We start from the raw sequence: 16,701 nt of genomic DNA, 5'->3' as shown, positions 1-16,701 counted from the left end.
AGTGTCGGGCTGATGCCTGAGTGGTTGGCTTTGACTTGGTTTTTACCCCGGATTCCGGGCGGGTGCAAATTTTGACGGATTCTAAAGGCTCCGTTGCAGTTCCCGCTACGTAATTCCATCCTCGCGCTGACACCACAATATTCCCTCGCCCTCTGGTCCTCCCTTTTTGCGGCCGCCGCGTGCCTGGTCTGGAAGCACCGGAAGCAGCTGCTGAACATCAGTTGGGACCACCTGATCCTGATCTGCCAACACCGTGCGCTGCCGTGCGCTGCCCCTGTCTGCCAGTGGTGGCCTGCCATTCGAATGGAATGCGGCCACTTTGGAGTCCGCTCAGGATACAGCCGATGCTAACCACGCCGAAGTATGGCACCTCCTGATATCTGAATGCTAACACCGTAGTACTACTGCCATTAACTGCAACTGTACAGAGACTAGCCTCTCCCGCCCTTCAATGGAAACACCTGCCATAATATCCATGGATCCTATCCTAGTCCCGCCGCCGTCGATTCGCCGCCTTGACCACTGGCAGGCAAAAAAATTGAGCGGAAAATCTGGGGAGTATGAATCATGGGTTGCCGTTAACTGCTTAGTGGACAAGCCTTGCCGGTGGTACGCGTTATGTGATGGCAATGTTGCCATCTGCGCCAGAATCGCAAACAATGACACAGCTTTCCGCTCAATCGACCCTTCACGCTGTTTCCATTACCCCCATCTTTCCTCGACAGGACACATACCCTGCCAAGTCTCGTTTACTGTCAGTATAGCCTGTGGAGAGTTGTCTGACTTGACGCCGAACTTGACACACACCGAACTACCACTCTCCGAGTCCTCCTTGTGACTTGCGCAGAACTAGTTGTAGCAGACACATAAGCCCTGCATGGTACCAACCATGGCTCCCATGTCTCCAGCACACCGCGGCCGACAGAAGAACCCTCTACTTGAAGAGGCCGATCGACCCGACCTTGAAACACCGCTTATGGTCTCCAAGAAGGAAGCAGCCTGTTCTCCCAACCCTGATCATCGTCAACTCCTCCTCCCTCCTGACACCATGAGCCAAACCAGAAAGTTTTCCTACGCCTCCGTGAAGGAAGAGCCTGGTAAGTGAACACCCATCGCTCTTGCCCGCCATATCACGATTCTAACATAATTGTCGCAGGCGAAGGTCTTCCCCAATCGTTCGAATCCTCCCTTTCCAGCAAAGACCTAGAAGAAGTCGAGTGGATCGCATGGCCTTGTAGTCAATGGTGCAAGACGAAGGGAATATGTTCGTACCATTGGGGGGGCACACATGAGGATCATGTCCGGAACCGTCTTGAGGGATATGCTCGAAGCCATCCTCGGAAACTCGAAAAGATACTCGACGAACTGGACAAGAGGAGGGCGGCGCAGAAATTGTTCAACCTTCCTTTCGCCGAGGAAATCACACGAGTCCATCCACGCCCAGCCAGTTTCAGCCTTCAAATTTGGAGAGAAAAGGTGAGGGACTCATTGGGGGCGAGGGAGCTGGTCAACGATACAGCCATCGACGACTCTGACGACTCCCTTTCGGACATCTCGTCCTATCCGCAACAACCCGGAACGTCGCCTTTGGAATCCATGCCTGAAGAGATTCTCGAATTGATCTTCTCCTATGTCACTGTGGATCATACCGCAGATCCCTATGCCAGACCACACGTCGACCTCGTTTCCTGCTCGCTGGCCTCCAAGGCTCTATACCCTGCTGCGTTGCGGGTGATGTACCGCCATGTTTCCATTCCGCAGTCCCGCGCCTTTTCCAAATTCATGCGCAGCCTCCGGGAGAACGACAAGTTGGGTGAGATGGTGCAGTGGTTGGACTTCTCCCACTACTCCAACATGGGGTTCGGGAGAGACCGCACCACGACCAACCAGACTCCTTATCTCAAACCGGAGACCCTCCTTGCATGTCTGGAGATGTTGCCTAACCTACAGGCATTCCTTGTCCACGAGCATGTTGACGACGAACTGGACGTCAAAGTTCTCTCCAAGCTGTTCAGCATGCCCTTGATCCAGGCGCTCGACTTCTGCGCCTGCTCTTCTCGGCCATTTGCCGAAGCATTCACCGCTGTCACGACACAATTACGCGGGTCGGGCCCCTTGACCAGTCTGCAACGGCTGTCTCTACATGAGTGCACGACTCTTCAAGAGGAAGTTTTCGAAGCCCTCCTCCCACGGATGTCGAACCTGACCCATCTCGACGTCGCTCACACCTTCATCAACGATCGGGCATTACTCTCAATCCCCCCAACCGCCAAGATCACCCACCTCAACCTTGAGCGGTGCACACACCTAACGGGCTCGGCGGTGGTCAAATTCCTCACCACCCACCCTGCCGTCAAGGAGAGCATCGTCTATCTCAATCTCGCCTCAGACTCGTCACGTCACCGGCTCCTGGCCGAAGAGGATGTGACGAGGCTTCTGGCTTCACTACCTCGGACACTACGCTCGCTGAATCTGGGTGGCGCCAGGGTCACCTCTACCCATATCCCAGCTTTGAGACGACTAGCAAGCCACGTGGAAGAATTGGGTCTGCGCAACGCCCAACTCAGCCTGGGCGCCGACATCAAACGACTGTTCAAAGCCGACACCGGCAACCCCACAAACAATACTGGCACTAGTGCCAGTGCGATCCGCTATCTCGACCTAAGCAACATTCCATCCGTCACACAAATGTCCCTCAGTTATTCGCCCAGCTCGCTCACCGGTACCGACACTTTACCGTTAGAAGTCATCGAGCTTGCCCCTGACGTCCTGCAAGAAATCAAGCGTCGCAACGCCCATGTCAAGCGGCCCGACTGGGTCGTGAAAGAACTTGGTCGTCGAGGCTGGTTCGTCAGACAACCACCGCACTTGTCATCGTCTGAGACCAGCAGCAGCGGCGAAGATGCGGCAGTTGTTGTCGATGATGGTTGGCGGCCCTGGAAAATGGGCGCCAGGTGGTGGGGCATGCGCAAATTGCCCGTTGTCGACCAGGATGTCGGTGGCATGTATGGATATTTTATGTTCAAGCGGTCGTAATAAAAAAGAAGGACTAAGAGCGATTGCGAGTCTGTTTTGTGTTTTGGGATGAGTCGGTTGAATTGGAAATGAAACGAACGAGCTACGATTGATTTGGTTGTCTGATTGATTTGGCGACACGACTTGTTATTGTTACGGCACGATTTTGGCATTGATTGGATCGGTTGTATACCACTGCAGTGAACCTAGGATGGGTTTGGCACTGGCAGTTCTATCGTTTCGGCGATTCTATATTTTATGAGGTCTTTTTGACGACCGGTAGCATGGCGCTTGGGGGAGTATCTATCCCAACCAAAAAAAAGTTTTTTGCAGTTTCTTCTCTTAATCTTATAATCTGAGCGGTTCCTTGCTCCTTGAGGCGCTTTTGAGTCCGGTACCCAGTCTTAAGAAGTGGGAATGAAAATGTTGCAAAATGCCTTCAAGTCTATGTATGTAGATAGGTAATTATATTATTAGTGGACCGACCCTTCATGTCCTAGTTCAACTGGCTCTTAAAGCACAGGACAGTTACATAAGGTAGGTTCCAATACCAGTGGGTGTGAGTAAGTACATCTAAACACCAAGGAATGAAGAACTTGAAGGTATGGATTGGATACTTACATGCTTGAAACGAATGCCCCTGTGATTATATTTTTATACATCCGAAGAATCAATCACATTGCTCCGCCCGCATTCACCTGTACCTGGACAGAATTGTTTCTTGAGAGAATTGCACATCAGCTACTGCAAGATAGCTGGCATCATTCTTTGTTGATCCTGTGAGGTACATGGGTAACCAATGTACATGTATACATATTCTTCCTAATACACAACTTGAATCCGGCTCATCTTGTCCGCGGTTGTCTCCTTTTTCGTTTCCAGAGTGGTAATGAGACCGGCTTTTCTTTTGTCATCGCCCCTGACATTCTGGAAGTATTGGAACCGCAAGCAAGTAGTGACGAGACAGCTCCAATATGGATCTTTCAACCGGTCCGATCTGGTCTAACTTTATCCATATCCATCCATGGGCTCGAACAGCAGTGTGTTCTACACTGGAACGGAACAGTACGCTTTGCCGATTGATCCATTTCATTTTCAACTGAACACATTTGGCCGTAGAAGCAAAACCCCTTTTCTGCGCCACGTGTCGTCTTGGTATATGTACATGCTCGAATAGATTCTGGTGATTGATTGGATTTGGTGTCGTTGTTGCCGAAAGAGAAGACAAACAAGAATCGTTGTAATATGTGACTCTTCGATTGCGCGGCTCCAAGGATAATGGATCGCACGAGTGGGTATTGGTTGAGAGAAACCTTTGGGAGCGAAAGGGAAAAGGGCGGAGTTCTGCTTCTTATGTCTTCTTCTTCGGCCCGGAAATGTTCGGGTAGAGACGGCCGAGATGGTAGTTGATGGTAGATTTGCCCTTTGGCGGAGGTTTCTAAAGTGGGTTACGACTGTTAGTCAGAGTGATCCTACTCCTTGATGGAGCAGTTTCCGCAAGGCAAGCATGGAGCATGTAGAGAGATTTGAGGTGATTGTGGGTTAGGTGCGCAATGATGTGGTCGGGCCACGGCTAGCCGTAAAGAGGAGGAACGCGAAAGCCAGAGTGAAGAGAGGCAAGAGAAAGGATAATGTAGCTGTAGCTGTGGGCAAAAACGTACCGGCGCGTCCATACAATCTCGCAGAGCTTTTTCGAGGTGGCCGCAGCCTCCGGAGGCGGCGCCTGCTGCCCAGCAATCTGTAGGGTCAAATGTGTTAGCATTGGTTGAGATATCCCATGGAGAACGCGGCGTAGAACATCATGAGCGTAATTGGGGTAGCGGGTTCCTGGCAGCATGGGCTCCGTGGACCGTGGCTCAATGCAACTGTCGGGACCTCAGTCCAACGGTGGAGAGCATCGTCGCCGTGCGACCGATGGCGCAGGCAGCCTGGGTGTCCAGCAACATTGTGTCTTGCCAATTTTCAACTTCACAGGAGCCGCCTTCCCAAAAACCGCCGACTTCGGACAAGCATAGCTAATGCGTGCAGTGAAATTCCAAGGTAGAGCAAGTCGCAATGTAACGGGCTCAACATACTCAGCATCGCGGTCATCGGTCCCAAGCAGGGATTGGGCTCATGTTTGTCCGGATTTCTGATCTTTAACCGGGACACTGTCTGTAATCTGATCGGGTTGACGGCGGTCGAGGCGCCCTTGGGAGGCATCGTGAAGGAGAGCGTGTCTTTCCGCTAGGTGCGAGGATAGACTCCTGACGGAGCAGATGGGATTCGAGGAGTCGTCCGCAGGAGGAGGGTTTCGGAGGAAGGCAACAGAGTTAATCGTTCGGTGTTGTATGGGGGCAGAAACAGCAAAGGACTGCGGGTACGGTGGCTGTCTGCTTCTCTTCGCAGAGCCGACCTCAATATCCCGTCTTCGGCAGCCCCGGCTAGGGGTCCTTATTCCGTAAAGGAAATGTTAGAACGCTGTGACGACAACAGTTAACAAGACTGCTTTGCAATTCAAGTTGCTGGCCATGCGCGGTCAATGGACTTCAGTTCTTGAAGCGCGGCATGACTTCGGCGGAGACAAGTGCCAAGGTTTGGTAAATCTGCAGCAGAAAAGTAGTCACGCCGCTTTACACGGAAGTTTACCTGATCGAGCAGAAGAACACACGATTGGATGGAAGCAAGAAAGCCGCCACGGAGAAACGATGCTCCACCCCGGACGTGATGTCGTAGTACCACAGATGTATCGGGCAGTTTGCGGCGACATCGATTGTGGTAGACACGAACGCTTTCCTTTCCAGTTGCCTCTCCTCTGTCTTCGCTTCGTTTTCTTGATTCCTGTATATTAGTGTAATAAGTTATGTTTCGACCTTCACGATGAGCGCCCCTGGTACGCAGATGTGGACCTGCTCCCGTTGTCTTCGAGCCCAGCGCCTGCGGGGTGCTTCGCCTTTCTATTCCTCGCGGTCCATAGACATCAGCCGGTCATTCAGTGTCGCCACACATCTGTGGGAAGAGCAGAAGCCATCAAATCATAAGCCCAATGATGCGGATAAGGCTACGTCAAATGGACAAGAAGAAGGAGCCATGTCTCGCAGGCTGGCCGAAATGGCCGAGGAGACGATCGATACCGGCAGGAGAAGCGATCGGAGATTAATCCAGGAGGCGGGATTCTCAGACGATCTCAAGAAACAACTGGAAGAGAGGATTGCGCAGACAGAATTCGCTGCCCAGAACCAGCGGGCTGCGAGCGTGGTCAATATGCCGGTATGAGAACTCTTCTGTTCTGTGATGGTGTTGACCGGTGGATAACTGGTCTGTCTCTGATCTATTGCACCAGAATGCGCTAACAAGATATATGACAGACTGCGGCTGGAAAAGGCACTCAAGATGTCGCCGGTGCGCAACCATGGACAGGCTCCGAATCTCTCCACGACTCAGCTCTGCGAATGCTGGATGACAGCCACAAGAGACTGCGGACGCCATTCCGGACACCTGCAATTCCGCAGAAAGTGAACCTGCGCCCGGCACCGAAGAAGAGCGTGTCTGCGGCGGACCGCCTTGCCAACGCGCGAGACAAGACGTCAATCTATGCCATCGCCCAACAGCATGACATGTCGCAGGACGAGCGGGACAAGTGGCGGAAAGAACTCAAGGACCGCTTTTCCCCAGGGGCGCGTCCCATGCCCACTACACTGCAGGGCCTTTCAAGCCTCGCGAACGAGCGGATCGAGGATGCAATTGCAAGAGGGCAGTTTAAGAACATCCCTCGAGGAAAGGGCAAGAATGTGGAGAGAGACTATAATGCCAACAGTCCGTTTTTGGACACTACCGAATACTTCATGAACAAGATTATTCAAAAGCAGGAGATTGTACCGCCTTGGATCGAGAAGCAGCAGGAACTGGTCAAGGCTGTGGCGAGTTTTCGGGGGAGATTGCGCAACGACTGGCGTCGCCATGCTGCCCGGATGATTTCCAGTACGGGCGGCAGTGTGGAGGACCAGATACGAAGAGCCAAAGGATATGCGTTGGCTGAAGAGCGAGTCAACCCGCGAGTACAAAAGGTGGAAAGCTTGAGTGCCATTTCCAGCGACGGCAATCTGACAAACATCACTGTCGAAGAGCGGATCGCTGCCGGTGAGCGCGCTGAGCCGGAGGAAGCAGTCGAGATCAGAGTGACGGAGGAGAGCGCACAGCAAAGTGAAACTGGTGCTTCCAAAACCACAGCTACTAGTACGGCACAACAGGATACTACGCATACAGCCACACCTCTCGACACCGAGGTCGATACACCTACACCGCCCCCGATAGAGTCGACATCTTCGACGACCAACTCAGCTCCACAACAACCACAACCAAGACTACGACCCTCCGTCCTCCCCATGCCCTACCCATTCCGGGATCCGATATGGGAAAAAGCCGAACTCGCATACCACAGCCTTGCAGTGAAAGAACTCAACGACCTCACCCGCTCCTACAACCTGATGGCGCCCAAGATCGCCCAGAAACCATACTATAACCTCCAGCGCGAACTGAATCGGTGTTTCGCCGACGTGGCCCCGACGCTGGCCGATGCAATTCTCGAGCGGAGCCGTAAACCCGCGGTTAAGATCGCAGTCATGGGGCACCGCGAAGGTGGCGTCCTGGAGCGGTTTGGCGAGGGCATCGGCGCCGAGAAATACAGAGGCCACGAAGGCCGGATCAGGGATGAGGTCGAGGGCAAGGGATATGGCTTCCGTGAGTTCTGGCGAGATTTGTTTGGTGGCCCCAAGAGGCAGAGGGAAAGAGGTGCGGCGTGAACAGGGTGGAAGAAGGTTACCCCCGAGAAAAGAAGTGTAACACCATGATATATAACAACAATTGGAACTGAATAGCTCGCTCGAACTCCGCAATTCAACCGGGTACTATACTTGTAATTTGGAGTGCATACACTGCACATTCAGAGCTACAGTAGGAAGAGGAGACGAGACGAGATTGTCAAGTTTTACTACTAAAAGTACCATCCAGCCCAGTCCGGTCAGATTCACATATGTGAATTACATATACCCAAGTTACTAGTACTGCATGCATAAGATACAGTAGTGGCCACGCGGCATCATCAAAGGAAGGGAAGAGAAGTACAGGACAGTCAGTCGATCAATCTTGGAAGCCGGAGCCTTTCATTGCAGCTATCATGATGTACCTATACTACTGTACCTAGATGCAACTACCTAAGGTAAGTACTAGCATCATCTCCGTCCATTCCTCAATCCATGTCAATCCACCACTGAATAGTAGTACTGCGGCACCCTCTGCCCAAGTAAACTCTCCCGGGCCCGAAGTTCGTAGCTCCCATGCTCCGCGTCAACGCTACTAACTAGTACTAGTCCATCATGCTATGCTATGCTATGCAAACAACATACCCACGACCAGAAAAGAAAAAGACCACATCCAAGGGCGACTGAGTCTCTTGCCCTGTAGAGACCCCTGTCCGCTAGAGCTAGAAGACACTCCAAGATCCTCCTCCGCCGCCTCAGTCATTGTCGTCGTAGCTGATGCTGATGCTGACGCCGATGCTGCCGCCATAAAGCTTGAAAGCTCAAGCTGAAGCTGCTCAGAGTCCGCACCAGCAGAAGAAAAGGCCCCAAAGCCGCCGTCATATGGGACTTGAGTTTGAACAGCGTGGATATCGATTTCGGTGCGAGGTACCAGTATGCCATTGGCGTCGATTTTTTCGAATTGGTTGAGGTTGATGTTGTTGATGCCGACAGGGACAGCCGTGTGATGAAGGTCATCATCATCATCAGCATCATCATCATCATGATTGTTTGTGTCGACTCGTCGGGCAGTGAGGTCAAGGTTCGTCTCCACGGCACGAGCACGAGGGCTCCGGCTTGCACTTGAGGTTGGGCGGTGCATGAGGGAAGAAGGGAAGGGTATAGTTGTGGTCGGAACCGGGTGGGCACCGTTAATGATGACGGTTCGAGAGGGGTCGGAGACCAAGGTGAAGGTGGCGACGGCGGCGGTCGTCGTGGTAATAAGAGATACCGAGGGTTTGGGTTTGGCCATGAAGCCGCTGGGGCCGGCAGAGACGTGTGAAACGACGATGGCCATTTTGTTTTGGTTTGATTTGGGTTTGGAACGGGTAGGATGTGGTAGGAAAAGGTTGTCAAGTTGACAAGTTGTCAAGGTGTATTGTGATTTGGTTTGGATTGGATTGTGTTGTCTTCTTGTGTTGTGTTATGGACAACCACGTTTGTCAAGATCGATGCTTGATTGATTGATTGATTGATTGATTGAGATCCCAAGAATTTGTAAGTTTGTAAAGTGATTGATGGGTTGTAGAGTGGTTGATGAAGGATGCTCGAGAACAGGGAAGAGGGCCGGCCACCCTCATCTTTATAGACTTTGACGGCGAAGACCACTTTGTCCATTCTGGACGGGCTGCCTCAACTCGCAACCTGACTCGTCCGGAGCAGTGTTTTCAGTTTGGATCAGGGTCTTCTGAACCAGATGTTCGAACGTGGTACCCGACACGTCCAGGAAAGTCAAAAATATCGCGTACTGGCTAGTAGAGCCTCGCCCACTGGTATAGACGAGATCGGCGCGGCACCGCGTCTGAAGACAGCCGGAACAATTGCTGGTTCCCGCAGAAGTTGAGCGGTTGAACTCTTTTTTGGCACAAAAAAGAACCAGAAGCAAAAAACTTTTCTTGAAGGCAGCCACATTATTTGGTGGTGCGTTCGAAGCAAGTGAAACCTCGGACCATTGAGAGATCCTGGGTTTTTCCGGGATCTTTTTTTTCTTTTTTGTCACAAACTTCGAAGTCAGCCATTTCTATGATGCAGGCCATGGCCAAGGCTTCAGGCAAGAACTCCACAGAGACGAGTCAGTTGGACTCTATGATGGGAGTATGGACAAGGTGTTGCTGACATGAGGTCCCAGAGACGAGTCTTTTTTGACTCTATGATGGGGCTCTCAAGTCACACCTATTCACACCAGATTATACCAGGGGACCCGATTTCGAGCAGGCTGACTTCTTGGAATGTTGAGGATAATTCTGTGACAATAATATATCAAGGGTAAAATCGCCCTGAGAGTGAAGTGAGGTTGAATCCGGGACATCTGATTGGCCCCACTTTTCTTTGTCTTCACTTTAGCCCATGAAGCTGTGCAAAGTTGGGCGCCAGAGAGTGAATCTCGAGGTGCTAGCAGGGGTGAGTCTCCACAGACGTATCCAAATACAGCAGCGCATGAATACTCTCGAAAAGATAGCACAGTCGGCCACGATTTTTGCAGCACCTTCAAGTCTGAGCAGTCTGGTACCAGGAACCTGATCTCTCTGACCAACCCTCACCAAGACTGACTGGTCCTACGCCGCTGGAGTACTTGCCCCTCAGGGATGGCGAGCCTGTCCAGTATGTCTGGATTATTCTTGAACTCGGGACTGTTGATAACATCCTGGGCCTTCGACATGTTGCGCTCAACGACTATGCCAGCCACCTCTCCATTGTATACGGCATCTTCTGGCACGCCAGGTAATCCTGCACCCGGGCTGCCCAGGACTTTGGCAAGGTATCTCATCAAACTCATCAGGGCGCGTTGCTTGCTCGTTTCATCAGAATCTTCAGTATTCTTCAACGCCGTGGAGATGATGGCAGGCATGTAATACGGGAGAACGGCAGTTTCGTTGACGTTGCCGTCGACATTCAGACCAGCAACGAGTTGTTCCTTGTTTCGTTTATCCAGATCATGGAATGCCTTGGAGAAAAGCTCGGCTTGTTCAAGGTCTGCTGTGCGACCCATGGTGAGCAACCTCAACAGAGCCCGCTCTTCCCTGTCACTGACGCTCAACCGGCGGAACCCTTTGTCAATGAGGATCTTTCCGCGCTTCGTCAGCACCTTGTCATAGCCTTGTCGCAGGGTACATCTGCCGGCTATAATATCAAGTGAAACCTCATGGACAGTTTTGAAGGTCTCGTATACAGGTTGGATGAAGTTTCTGGCCCCACTCGAGTCAATATGTCCAGCTGCACCAGCAACGTCGAGGATCTGCTCCATGAATTTCAAGTTGAACGCATGTTCATGGCCTCTCATCTCCAGAAGACCTTCCAAGTTGACAGGGACACTCTCGGCCTGAGCGAGTTGACCCGCGTTCAGTTCAGATCCAAGCTGCAGCCCCAACATCACCTCCTCCCTCTTGTCCGGGTTGAGATAGTCCAATGCAGGGATCATGCCCACTTTGGCGGCCTCGAGGAGCAGACTGTCATGGTTCTTTTCTGTGAGCCGCTGGCCAGTGGTGCGGAAATAGTCTTCCTCGAGGTTGGGGTCTTTCCCCAGATCGTTGATCACCATGGATAGTACCAGCACAAACACGTCATCGGAGCATTGGAGAACCTCAGCAAACAACTGTCGGAGTTCTTCGAAAGAATCCTCGATTAACATATACTCGGACGGCTGGCCCGAAACGAATCTCTCATATTCGTCATTATGAATCCAGCGCAACGCCAGGATACCCACAAGGGTCCGATTGATTTCATCATAGTTGGTCCCGTAAAGGATCTGTGACGGACTCGGCCGGTCAATCGTACCATTTGCCAGCCGCTGTTGAACGGTGCCTTCAATGGCTCTGGCCGATTTGAGACGTTCCAGTTCGGGCTCGAAAGCTTCAGCGATCTGCGAGAGTACTTCGGATTCGTCCAGCGAGTAGAATTGACCGAGACGAATAGTCTCCTGAAGGGAGCACCGCGGTGGTGGCTTGGTTGTCATCGGGAATCGCGGTCAAGGCACTTGACATGGGCACTCCTTCTATTGCAACCGGATCGTACGGTTAAAAACATATTTAAAGAGGTCGTTTGCTGGCAGTGTGACACAGCGATGACACCGTCAAACATCAACACAGGCACAACCCATCAGGAAGTCGGAAAGCCAGAGTATTTATGAAGTGACAATTGGATTTGTCTAGACTGTGGCTGTGCATCATGTGGTGAAATCACTTCAATTCGCCCATTGGCATCGATGTCTTCAATGGGCAACGGAGAGGATGGACAGACCGATACAGAGAGCGGATCTCTTCCGTCTGAAGAATTCTGAGACTCAGGCTGACTTCAGGCTCCTTTTCCCAGAAGCAGGGCGCAAGCCTATCCACCGATTGGGGTCGGTCGATGTGTGGGATTTTGCCGAACAAGTACAATATTGTATGTACAGGAGGCGACGAGGTTGGTTGTTCGACTCGGCGGGCGATTGACAGCCACAGCAATGCCCCCTTGCACGTGATCGCACGTGATTACATATTCAATTCCCCCAGATCGAACTGGACTGGTCAATTTCAACTTCATCTTCAACTAATTACTATATATCTATTCTTCCTCCTCACCGCTCCAGCAAATCACCCTTCTTAGCTGATGAGCTGGGCCCTTTCTGGTTAATTGTTACAAGCACAACAGGTGACGGCCCCATACCACATACTATGCCTCCCTAAGCAAAACACCGCCTCACTGCGGCGCCCATTTTGCATGAAGTGACAAGATGGCTGGAAGTGAAGAAGAGATATGCGGGTGGCCACTAGAAGCTAGATGTCTAAGTGAGTGTCTGGAAAGGAGGTCACCCTAATGTTAGTGGTCCTGTCCTGGGTGGTCACTTCGTGCCTAGTAAGTGACCTTATGATGGTGCAAAAGCAAGTTGCAGATCTACCTCAGCTCCATATCTGTTAATGATAGGTGTGCACATTGTTTCAGTACATCACCTGGAAAGGTATCGGAACGTCTTACAGAACGACATTCTGTAGATAAGGTGGTCACTCCCTTTCTGAATATCACTAACACAGTTCAAGCCCCGGAAGCCCTCCCTCGATAACAATTGGTCCTCTGTGAACCCTCTTGTTGGAATCAAAGGGAGTCAGTGATCGAACAAACCAGGCATCACTTACTGGTAGTGAATGTGAACGAATTGCTTGGCGGGACAATGACATAAGGTATATTTCAGACACATCTTCTGTGTACCGCACTTCGCGACCTATTCTATCGTGCTCTTTCTTTTTTCTTCGCGGTTTGCTCGGGCCCAGTGTTTATACTATCAGCTATTGTCGCGATGCTATGTCTCCCTCCAAGGATGATCAACCTCGTCGCCAGCATAGAGGCACTCCTCTGCGGCCTAGTTTTCTTTCGCAAGCAAGCTCAGCTGCGATTCCTGGTGCGCGAAGACCCACGACGACAAATATTGACAATCCCATCAACCCTGCCCCCCGTGTTCCTGGTCAAGCCGTTATTCAGCGCACGACTACCGACCCTCAAGATCGCGGGTTGGGTTTCCAGTCTCTCAACAGTCGACGGAGATTGCCCCCTTCAGCACCTCATCGTGGTGCGGTTGAGCCTGCTTGGTGGACTGAAAACCGACGCATAATGGCAGAGAATGAAGACCCTACCTTTTGGCCGTTGGAGGAAGAGGAACAGTCCAGTAGCAGCAGCGGCAGCAACAGCAACGGCGGCGGCGACAAACACGTCGAGCCTCAGTCTGATGTGTAGGTGTACCCCAGTCCTCTTTATATCAGTCTGTTGACCATCGGTTCCACAGTCCAGCCCCTGAGACCGGCGGCAAGCGCAAGAGAAGGTCGGTCTACTATGGTGTCCCACCCTTGCCGAAGACCAAGAAAAGAAGGAGGAACAAGGCAAGTGTGCGCCTCGATGCTGCCACAAAAGCCAGCCATAGAGCCATCTCCGAAGAAGATGATCCTGCCGACCTTCCCTTGCCAGAATACCCAGCCCAGGCTTCCGAAGCAGACAGGATGCTGTACACAATGGCCGGAAGGGTGATCAGGGATTGGTCTGTGATAGAGAGCAGGTGGCAGGAGATCACTGGTCAGCCTGGTGTCAATCTGGTTGGGCGTTTCCTTGCCATGATTAGAAACTACGCCGCACAGGGCGTGCTTGATGTGAGTACTAGTTACCCATTGGAAACCTGCGGGGTGTATATTATGCTAACAACGTACCAGCTGACAGAGGAGGTCCTCGACACATACCGTGACGGCCAGCAGCTGATGGAGCTCAGTGCAACGGCTAAGAAGCATAGCTTGATCGCCCGTCTCAAGCAGCAGGTGGAGGAGGAGCGCGAGGACACTGTCTGGCGGGAAGTCTCTCGTCGATACCAGCTCGCGACCGGCGATGGTGTCTCTGCAGCAAATTTGCGTGCTTTCTGGAACGCAGTCGAGGGCAATGAGCATTTGGAAGAGCGGTCGCGAGCCCCTGGCCCAGAAGAGCAGGCCGTGCAGGAAACCAGTCAGGCAGGGCAGGCGGACCTGACCGAGGCGGAGTTCGATCGACTGCTTGCTCGGGCGCAGGAGAGAGAGAAACTGAAGCAGAAAGAAGAAGATCAGGCTAGCTCAGGGCCGCTTGTTCCGTACGCAAGCGACAGCGACTAGAGAAGGCGGCTGCAAGATAAGCATTGACTCAAGCGATACTCACAGGATGAAGCTCTCGGTAGCGATGCCATGCCAGCAGTACTTGATTGTAATAGAGGAACATTACTTCAAAAGAGACCTGCTTGCCGCGTTGCTGGTGATATAACATTCCGGATAATGCTTGTGCTTCAGGCTATGCTCTGCGCCTCACAAGACCTCACACAATCGCCTGTCGAGTTATGAGGGTCAAACAGACGAGAAGATCGGCCAACCACCTGGGGCTTCCTTCGTATCCGTATGAGGAAGCAAGGCTGAGATTGCTGGGCATCGTCATTTTCCGTAGATTGTTGGCCGCGCTTCGCTGTTTGGTGGCTGCGGGGATTTTCGCTTTTCCGGCCGAGGCAACTCACGAAAAGCATCAGCTTCAAGACGGGACCAATGAATCAATCACACATACCTAACCTGAGTTGCGCATTCTCTCTGCTTTATTTCTCCTCCTCGCTCAAATGCCAACATGGCACTGTACGGAAGAAAGCATCCTCTCAATGATGTCGAACCCGCCACCGCCAATGCTCCAGGCGAGATTATACCCCTCGAAGAGAACCAGAGCCAGAGCCATGCAGGCGACGAAGAGGCTAGATCTTCCCTCGACCGCGAACGAATCGTGACTCCAGCCAATGCTCAACCTGTGGAGATGCGACCGGTCTCTCGGAAGCAGCAGACAGGCATATTATTCTGTGCCTTCTTCGCCGTCTTTATTACTATCGGTCTGAACCAGGCATACGGTGTGTTTCTCAACTACTACCTCACCGACGGGAGCAGTGCGAAAGACCCGTTCCTCCCGCCCAGCGAAGTCAGGAGTAAAGCCATGTTGGCATTCGTCGGAACTCTCGCTTACGGACTGACTTGGGGAGGGAGTATTTTTGTCAATCCGATCATGGCACGGTCCAAGGACCCGAGATGGATTACGGGCGCAGGAGCAGTGTTGATTGGGGCGGGCTATGTGTTGGCCAGTTGGTGTCATAGGGTAGGTGAACTCGCAAGTGCTCTTATAGTCCAAGTTTCCCCGGTCCAACTGTGTGGTCTTGGTGCACCAAAGTCACAATGACCATGTGCAGTCCAGCTAACAGTCGCAGGTATGGCAACTCCTCCTCACACAAGGGTTGATCTACGGAGTCGGCACGTCGTTGATGTATTTCCCCATCATGGCTGTGGCTCCAGAGTACTTTGACGCTCACCGCGGGTCGGCCATGGGATTTATCCTCTCGGCTGCCGGGGTCGGCGGTCTAGTTTATGCACCTGCAGCCCGGGCAATGCTGGCCAAAGTCGGTGCAGCTTGGACATTGAGGATTTTCGGGTTGGCCAATCTGGCCATGTGCATCCCGATTGTGCTCGGTACGCCGCCATCACGGAGTCTTTCGAAACGGCCGACACTGGTAGACGTGCGCCTTGCCAGACGGCCGGCTTTTGTTCTGCAAGCTCTGGCTGCTATGGCTCAGGCGGCGGGAAATTTGGTGCCTCTGACGTTCTTACCTGAATTCAGTACGAGGCTGGGATATACGGCTGCATTGTAAGTTAAACCCTAAAGCCCTTACTAGATGTGCTGTGTGAAGCTCCGTGACGAAGCTAACGGCATCCATTTCTTGACTGGCAGTGGCGCCGCCTTGCTCGCCATTCATAATACAGTCAACACGGTGAGTCGGATCGCAATGGGCTTCATTGCCGATGTCGCCGGCCGGCAGAACACGCTGGTCCTCAGTGTGCTCGGCAGCGCTATCACCGTTGTCGCGCTGTGGTTGTCCAGTGCCTACGGGGACGATATGAAGCTTTGGATCGCCTTTGTTGTCAGCTACGGAATCTTTGCCGGAGGTAGGAAATGCCTTGGCGTGAAGGATGGATTGTTGTACGCTGACAAATCCGCCAGGTTATAACTCGTTGTTCCCGACTACAGTAATTGAGGTCTTTGGCGCGCAGGCGTATGCTTCAGTCAATGGGTTCATCTATTTCATCCGTGGTCTGGGTGCGCTATGGGGTTCTCCAGTGGGAGGTGCGCTTGTTGCTGGAGGCACCAAGCCACAGGCATACATTTCGCTGATCTGGTATGATTTCGGGCTGTTGATGTTGTCGAGTGTTTGTGTCATTGCAGTCCGGGTCTTTGATGCAGCGGAAAAAGGGCAGTTTAAGCTGAAGGCATGAGGGAGGAACGTCTACTTTCGAGGGTACATGTTGTACAATATTTGTTGTGCTATAGTATCTGTGCCAGTCTTTTGGAAACAATGCCGGAGCTCTCCACTTCACTTGCGTCTACAGAATGAATCGTCCTACTAGTA

General features: G+C 52.3%; 7 protein-coding genes across 7 annotated transcripts; 4 read left to right on the top strand and 3 right to left on the bottom strand.

The window, feature by feature from the left end:
* The first annotated feature begins 43 nt into the window (after window positions 1-43).
* On the top strand, window positions 44-3,611 carry HMPREF1120_05705 (uncharacterized protein). Its single transcript, XM_009159890.1, has 2 exons — window positions 44-1,097; window positions 1,157-3,611. Exons 1-2 carry the CDS (start codon window positions 878-880, stop codon window positions 3,034-3,036), a joined length of 2,100 nt encoding a protein of 699 aa, XP_009158138.1. The 5' UTR covers window positions 44-877; the 3' UTR covers window positions 3,037-3,611.
* A 755-nt stretch (window positions 3,612-4,366) lies between these two features.
* Window positions 4,367-5,217, bottom strand: HMPREF1120_05704 (uncharacterized protein; the record flags this gene model as incomplete). Its single annotated transcript, XM_009159889.1, has 3 exons — window positions 4,367-4,453; window positions 4,677-4,753; window positions 5,091-5,217. The coding sequence occupies 3 exons, from the start codon at window positions 5,215-5,217 to the stop codon at window positions 4,367-4,369; spliced, it is 291 nt and encodes a 96-aa protein (XP_009158137.1).
* A 449-nt stretch (window positions 5,218-5,666) lies between these two features.
* HMPREF1120_05703 (uncharacterized protein) lies at window positions 5,667-8,204 on the top strand. Its single transcript, XM_009159888.1, has 2 exons — window positions 5,667-6,264; window positions 6,363-8,204. Exons 1-2 carry the CDS (start codon window positions 5,875-5,877, stop codon window positions 7,794-7,796), a joined length of 1,824 nt encoding a protein of 607 aa, XP_009158136.1. The 5' UTR covers window positions 5,667-5,874; the 3' UTR covers window positions 7,797-8,204.
* Window positions 8,205-8,382: 178 nt separating this feature from the next.
* On the bottom strand, window positions 8,383-9,090 carry HMPREF1120_05702 (uncharacterized protein; the record flags this gene model as incomplete). The annotated part of the gene is made up of 1 exon (XM_009159887.1): window positions 8,383-9,090. One exon carries the CDS (start codon window positions 9,088-9,090, stop codon window positions 8,383-8,385), a length of 708 nt encoding a protein of 235 aa, XP_009158135.1.
* Window positions 9,091-10,329: 1,239 nt separating this feature from the next.
* Window positions 10,330-11,745, bottom strand: HMPREF1120_05701 (uncharacterized protein; the record flags this gene model as incomplete). The annotated part of the gene is made up of 1 exon (XM_009159886.1): window positions 10,330-11,745. The coding sequence occupies one exon, from the start codon at window positions 11,743-11,745 to the stop codon at window positions 10,330-10,332; it is 1,416 nt and encodes a 471-aa protein (XP_009158134.1).
* A 1,631-nt stretch (window positions 11,746-13,376) lies between these two features.
* On the top strand, window positions 13,377-14,392 carry HMPREF1120_05700 (uncharacterized protein; the record flags this gene model as incomplete). Its single annotated transcript, XM_009159885.1, has 3 exons — window positions 13,377-13,495; window positions 13,549-13,906; window positions 13,967-14,392. 3 exons carry the CDS (start codon window positions 13,377-13,379, stop codon window positions 14,390-14,392), a joined length of 903 nt encoding a protein of 300 aa, XP_009158133.1.
* A 493-nt stretch (window positions 14,393-14,885) lies between these two features.
* On the top strand, window positions 14,886-16,567 carry HMPREF1120_05699 (MFS transporter, MCP family, solute carrier family 16 (monocarboxylic acid transporters), member 10; the record flags this gene model as incomplete). The annotated part of the gene is made up of 4 exons (XM_009159884.1): window positions 14,886-15,398; window positions 15,508-15,941; window positions 16,026-16,240; window positions 16,296-16,567. 4 exons carry the CDS (start codon window positions 14,886-14,888, stop codon window positions 16,565-16,567), a joined length of 1,434 nt encoding a protein of 477 aa, XP_009158132.1.
* Between the last annotated feature and the right edge of the window lie 134 nt (window positions 16,568-16,701).

The sequence above is a fragment of the Exophiala dermatitidis genome, assembly GCF_000230625.1.
Source record: "Exophiala dermatitidis NIH/UT8656 unplaced genomic scaffold supercont1.5, whole genome shotgun sequence".
NCBI classification, from domain to species: domain Eukaryota; kingdom Fungi; phylum Ascomycota; class Eurotiomycetes; order Chaetothyriales; family Herpotrichiellaceae; genus Exophiala; species Exophiala dermatitidis.
This window is presented reverse-complemented; position numbering and strand designations above follow the sequence as displayed.

What these genes read in the sequence shown, in the direction of transcription:
- HMPREF1120_05705 (XM_009159890.1), top strand. Translation starts at nt 878, where the DNA reads ATGGTACCAACCATGGCTCCCATGTCTCCAGCACACCGCGGCCGACAG. An exon ending in CTCCGTGAAGGAAGAGCCTG is followed by an intron (nt 1,098 to 1,156) that starts GTAAGTGAACAC and finishes TAATTGTCGCAG; the next exon opens with GCGAAGGTCTTCCCCAATCG.
- HMPREF1120_05703 (XM_009159888.1), top strand. Translation starts at nt 5,875, where the DNA reads ATGAGCGCCCCTGGTACGCAGATGTGGACCTGCTCCCGTTGTCTTCGA. An exon ending in CGAGCGTGGTCAATATGCCG is followed by an intron (nt 6,265 to 6,362) that starts GTATGAGAACTC and finishes GATATATGACAG; the next exon opens with ACTGCGGCTGGAAAAGGCAC.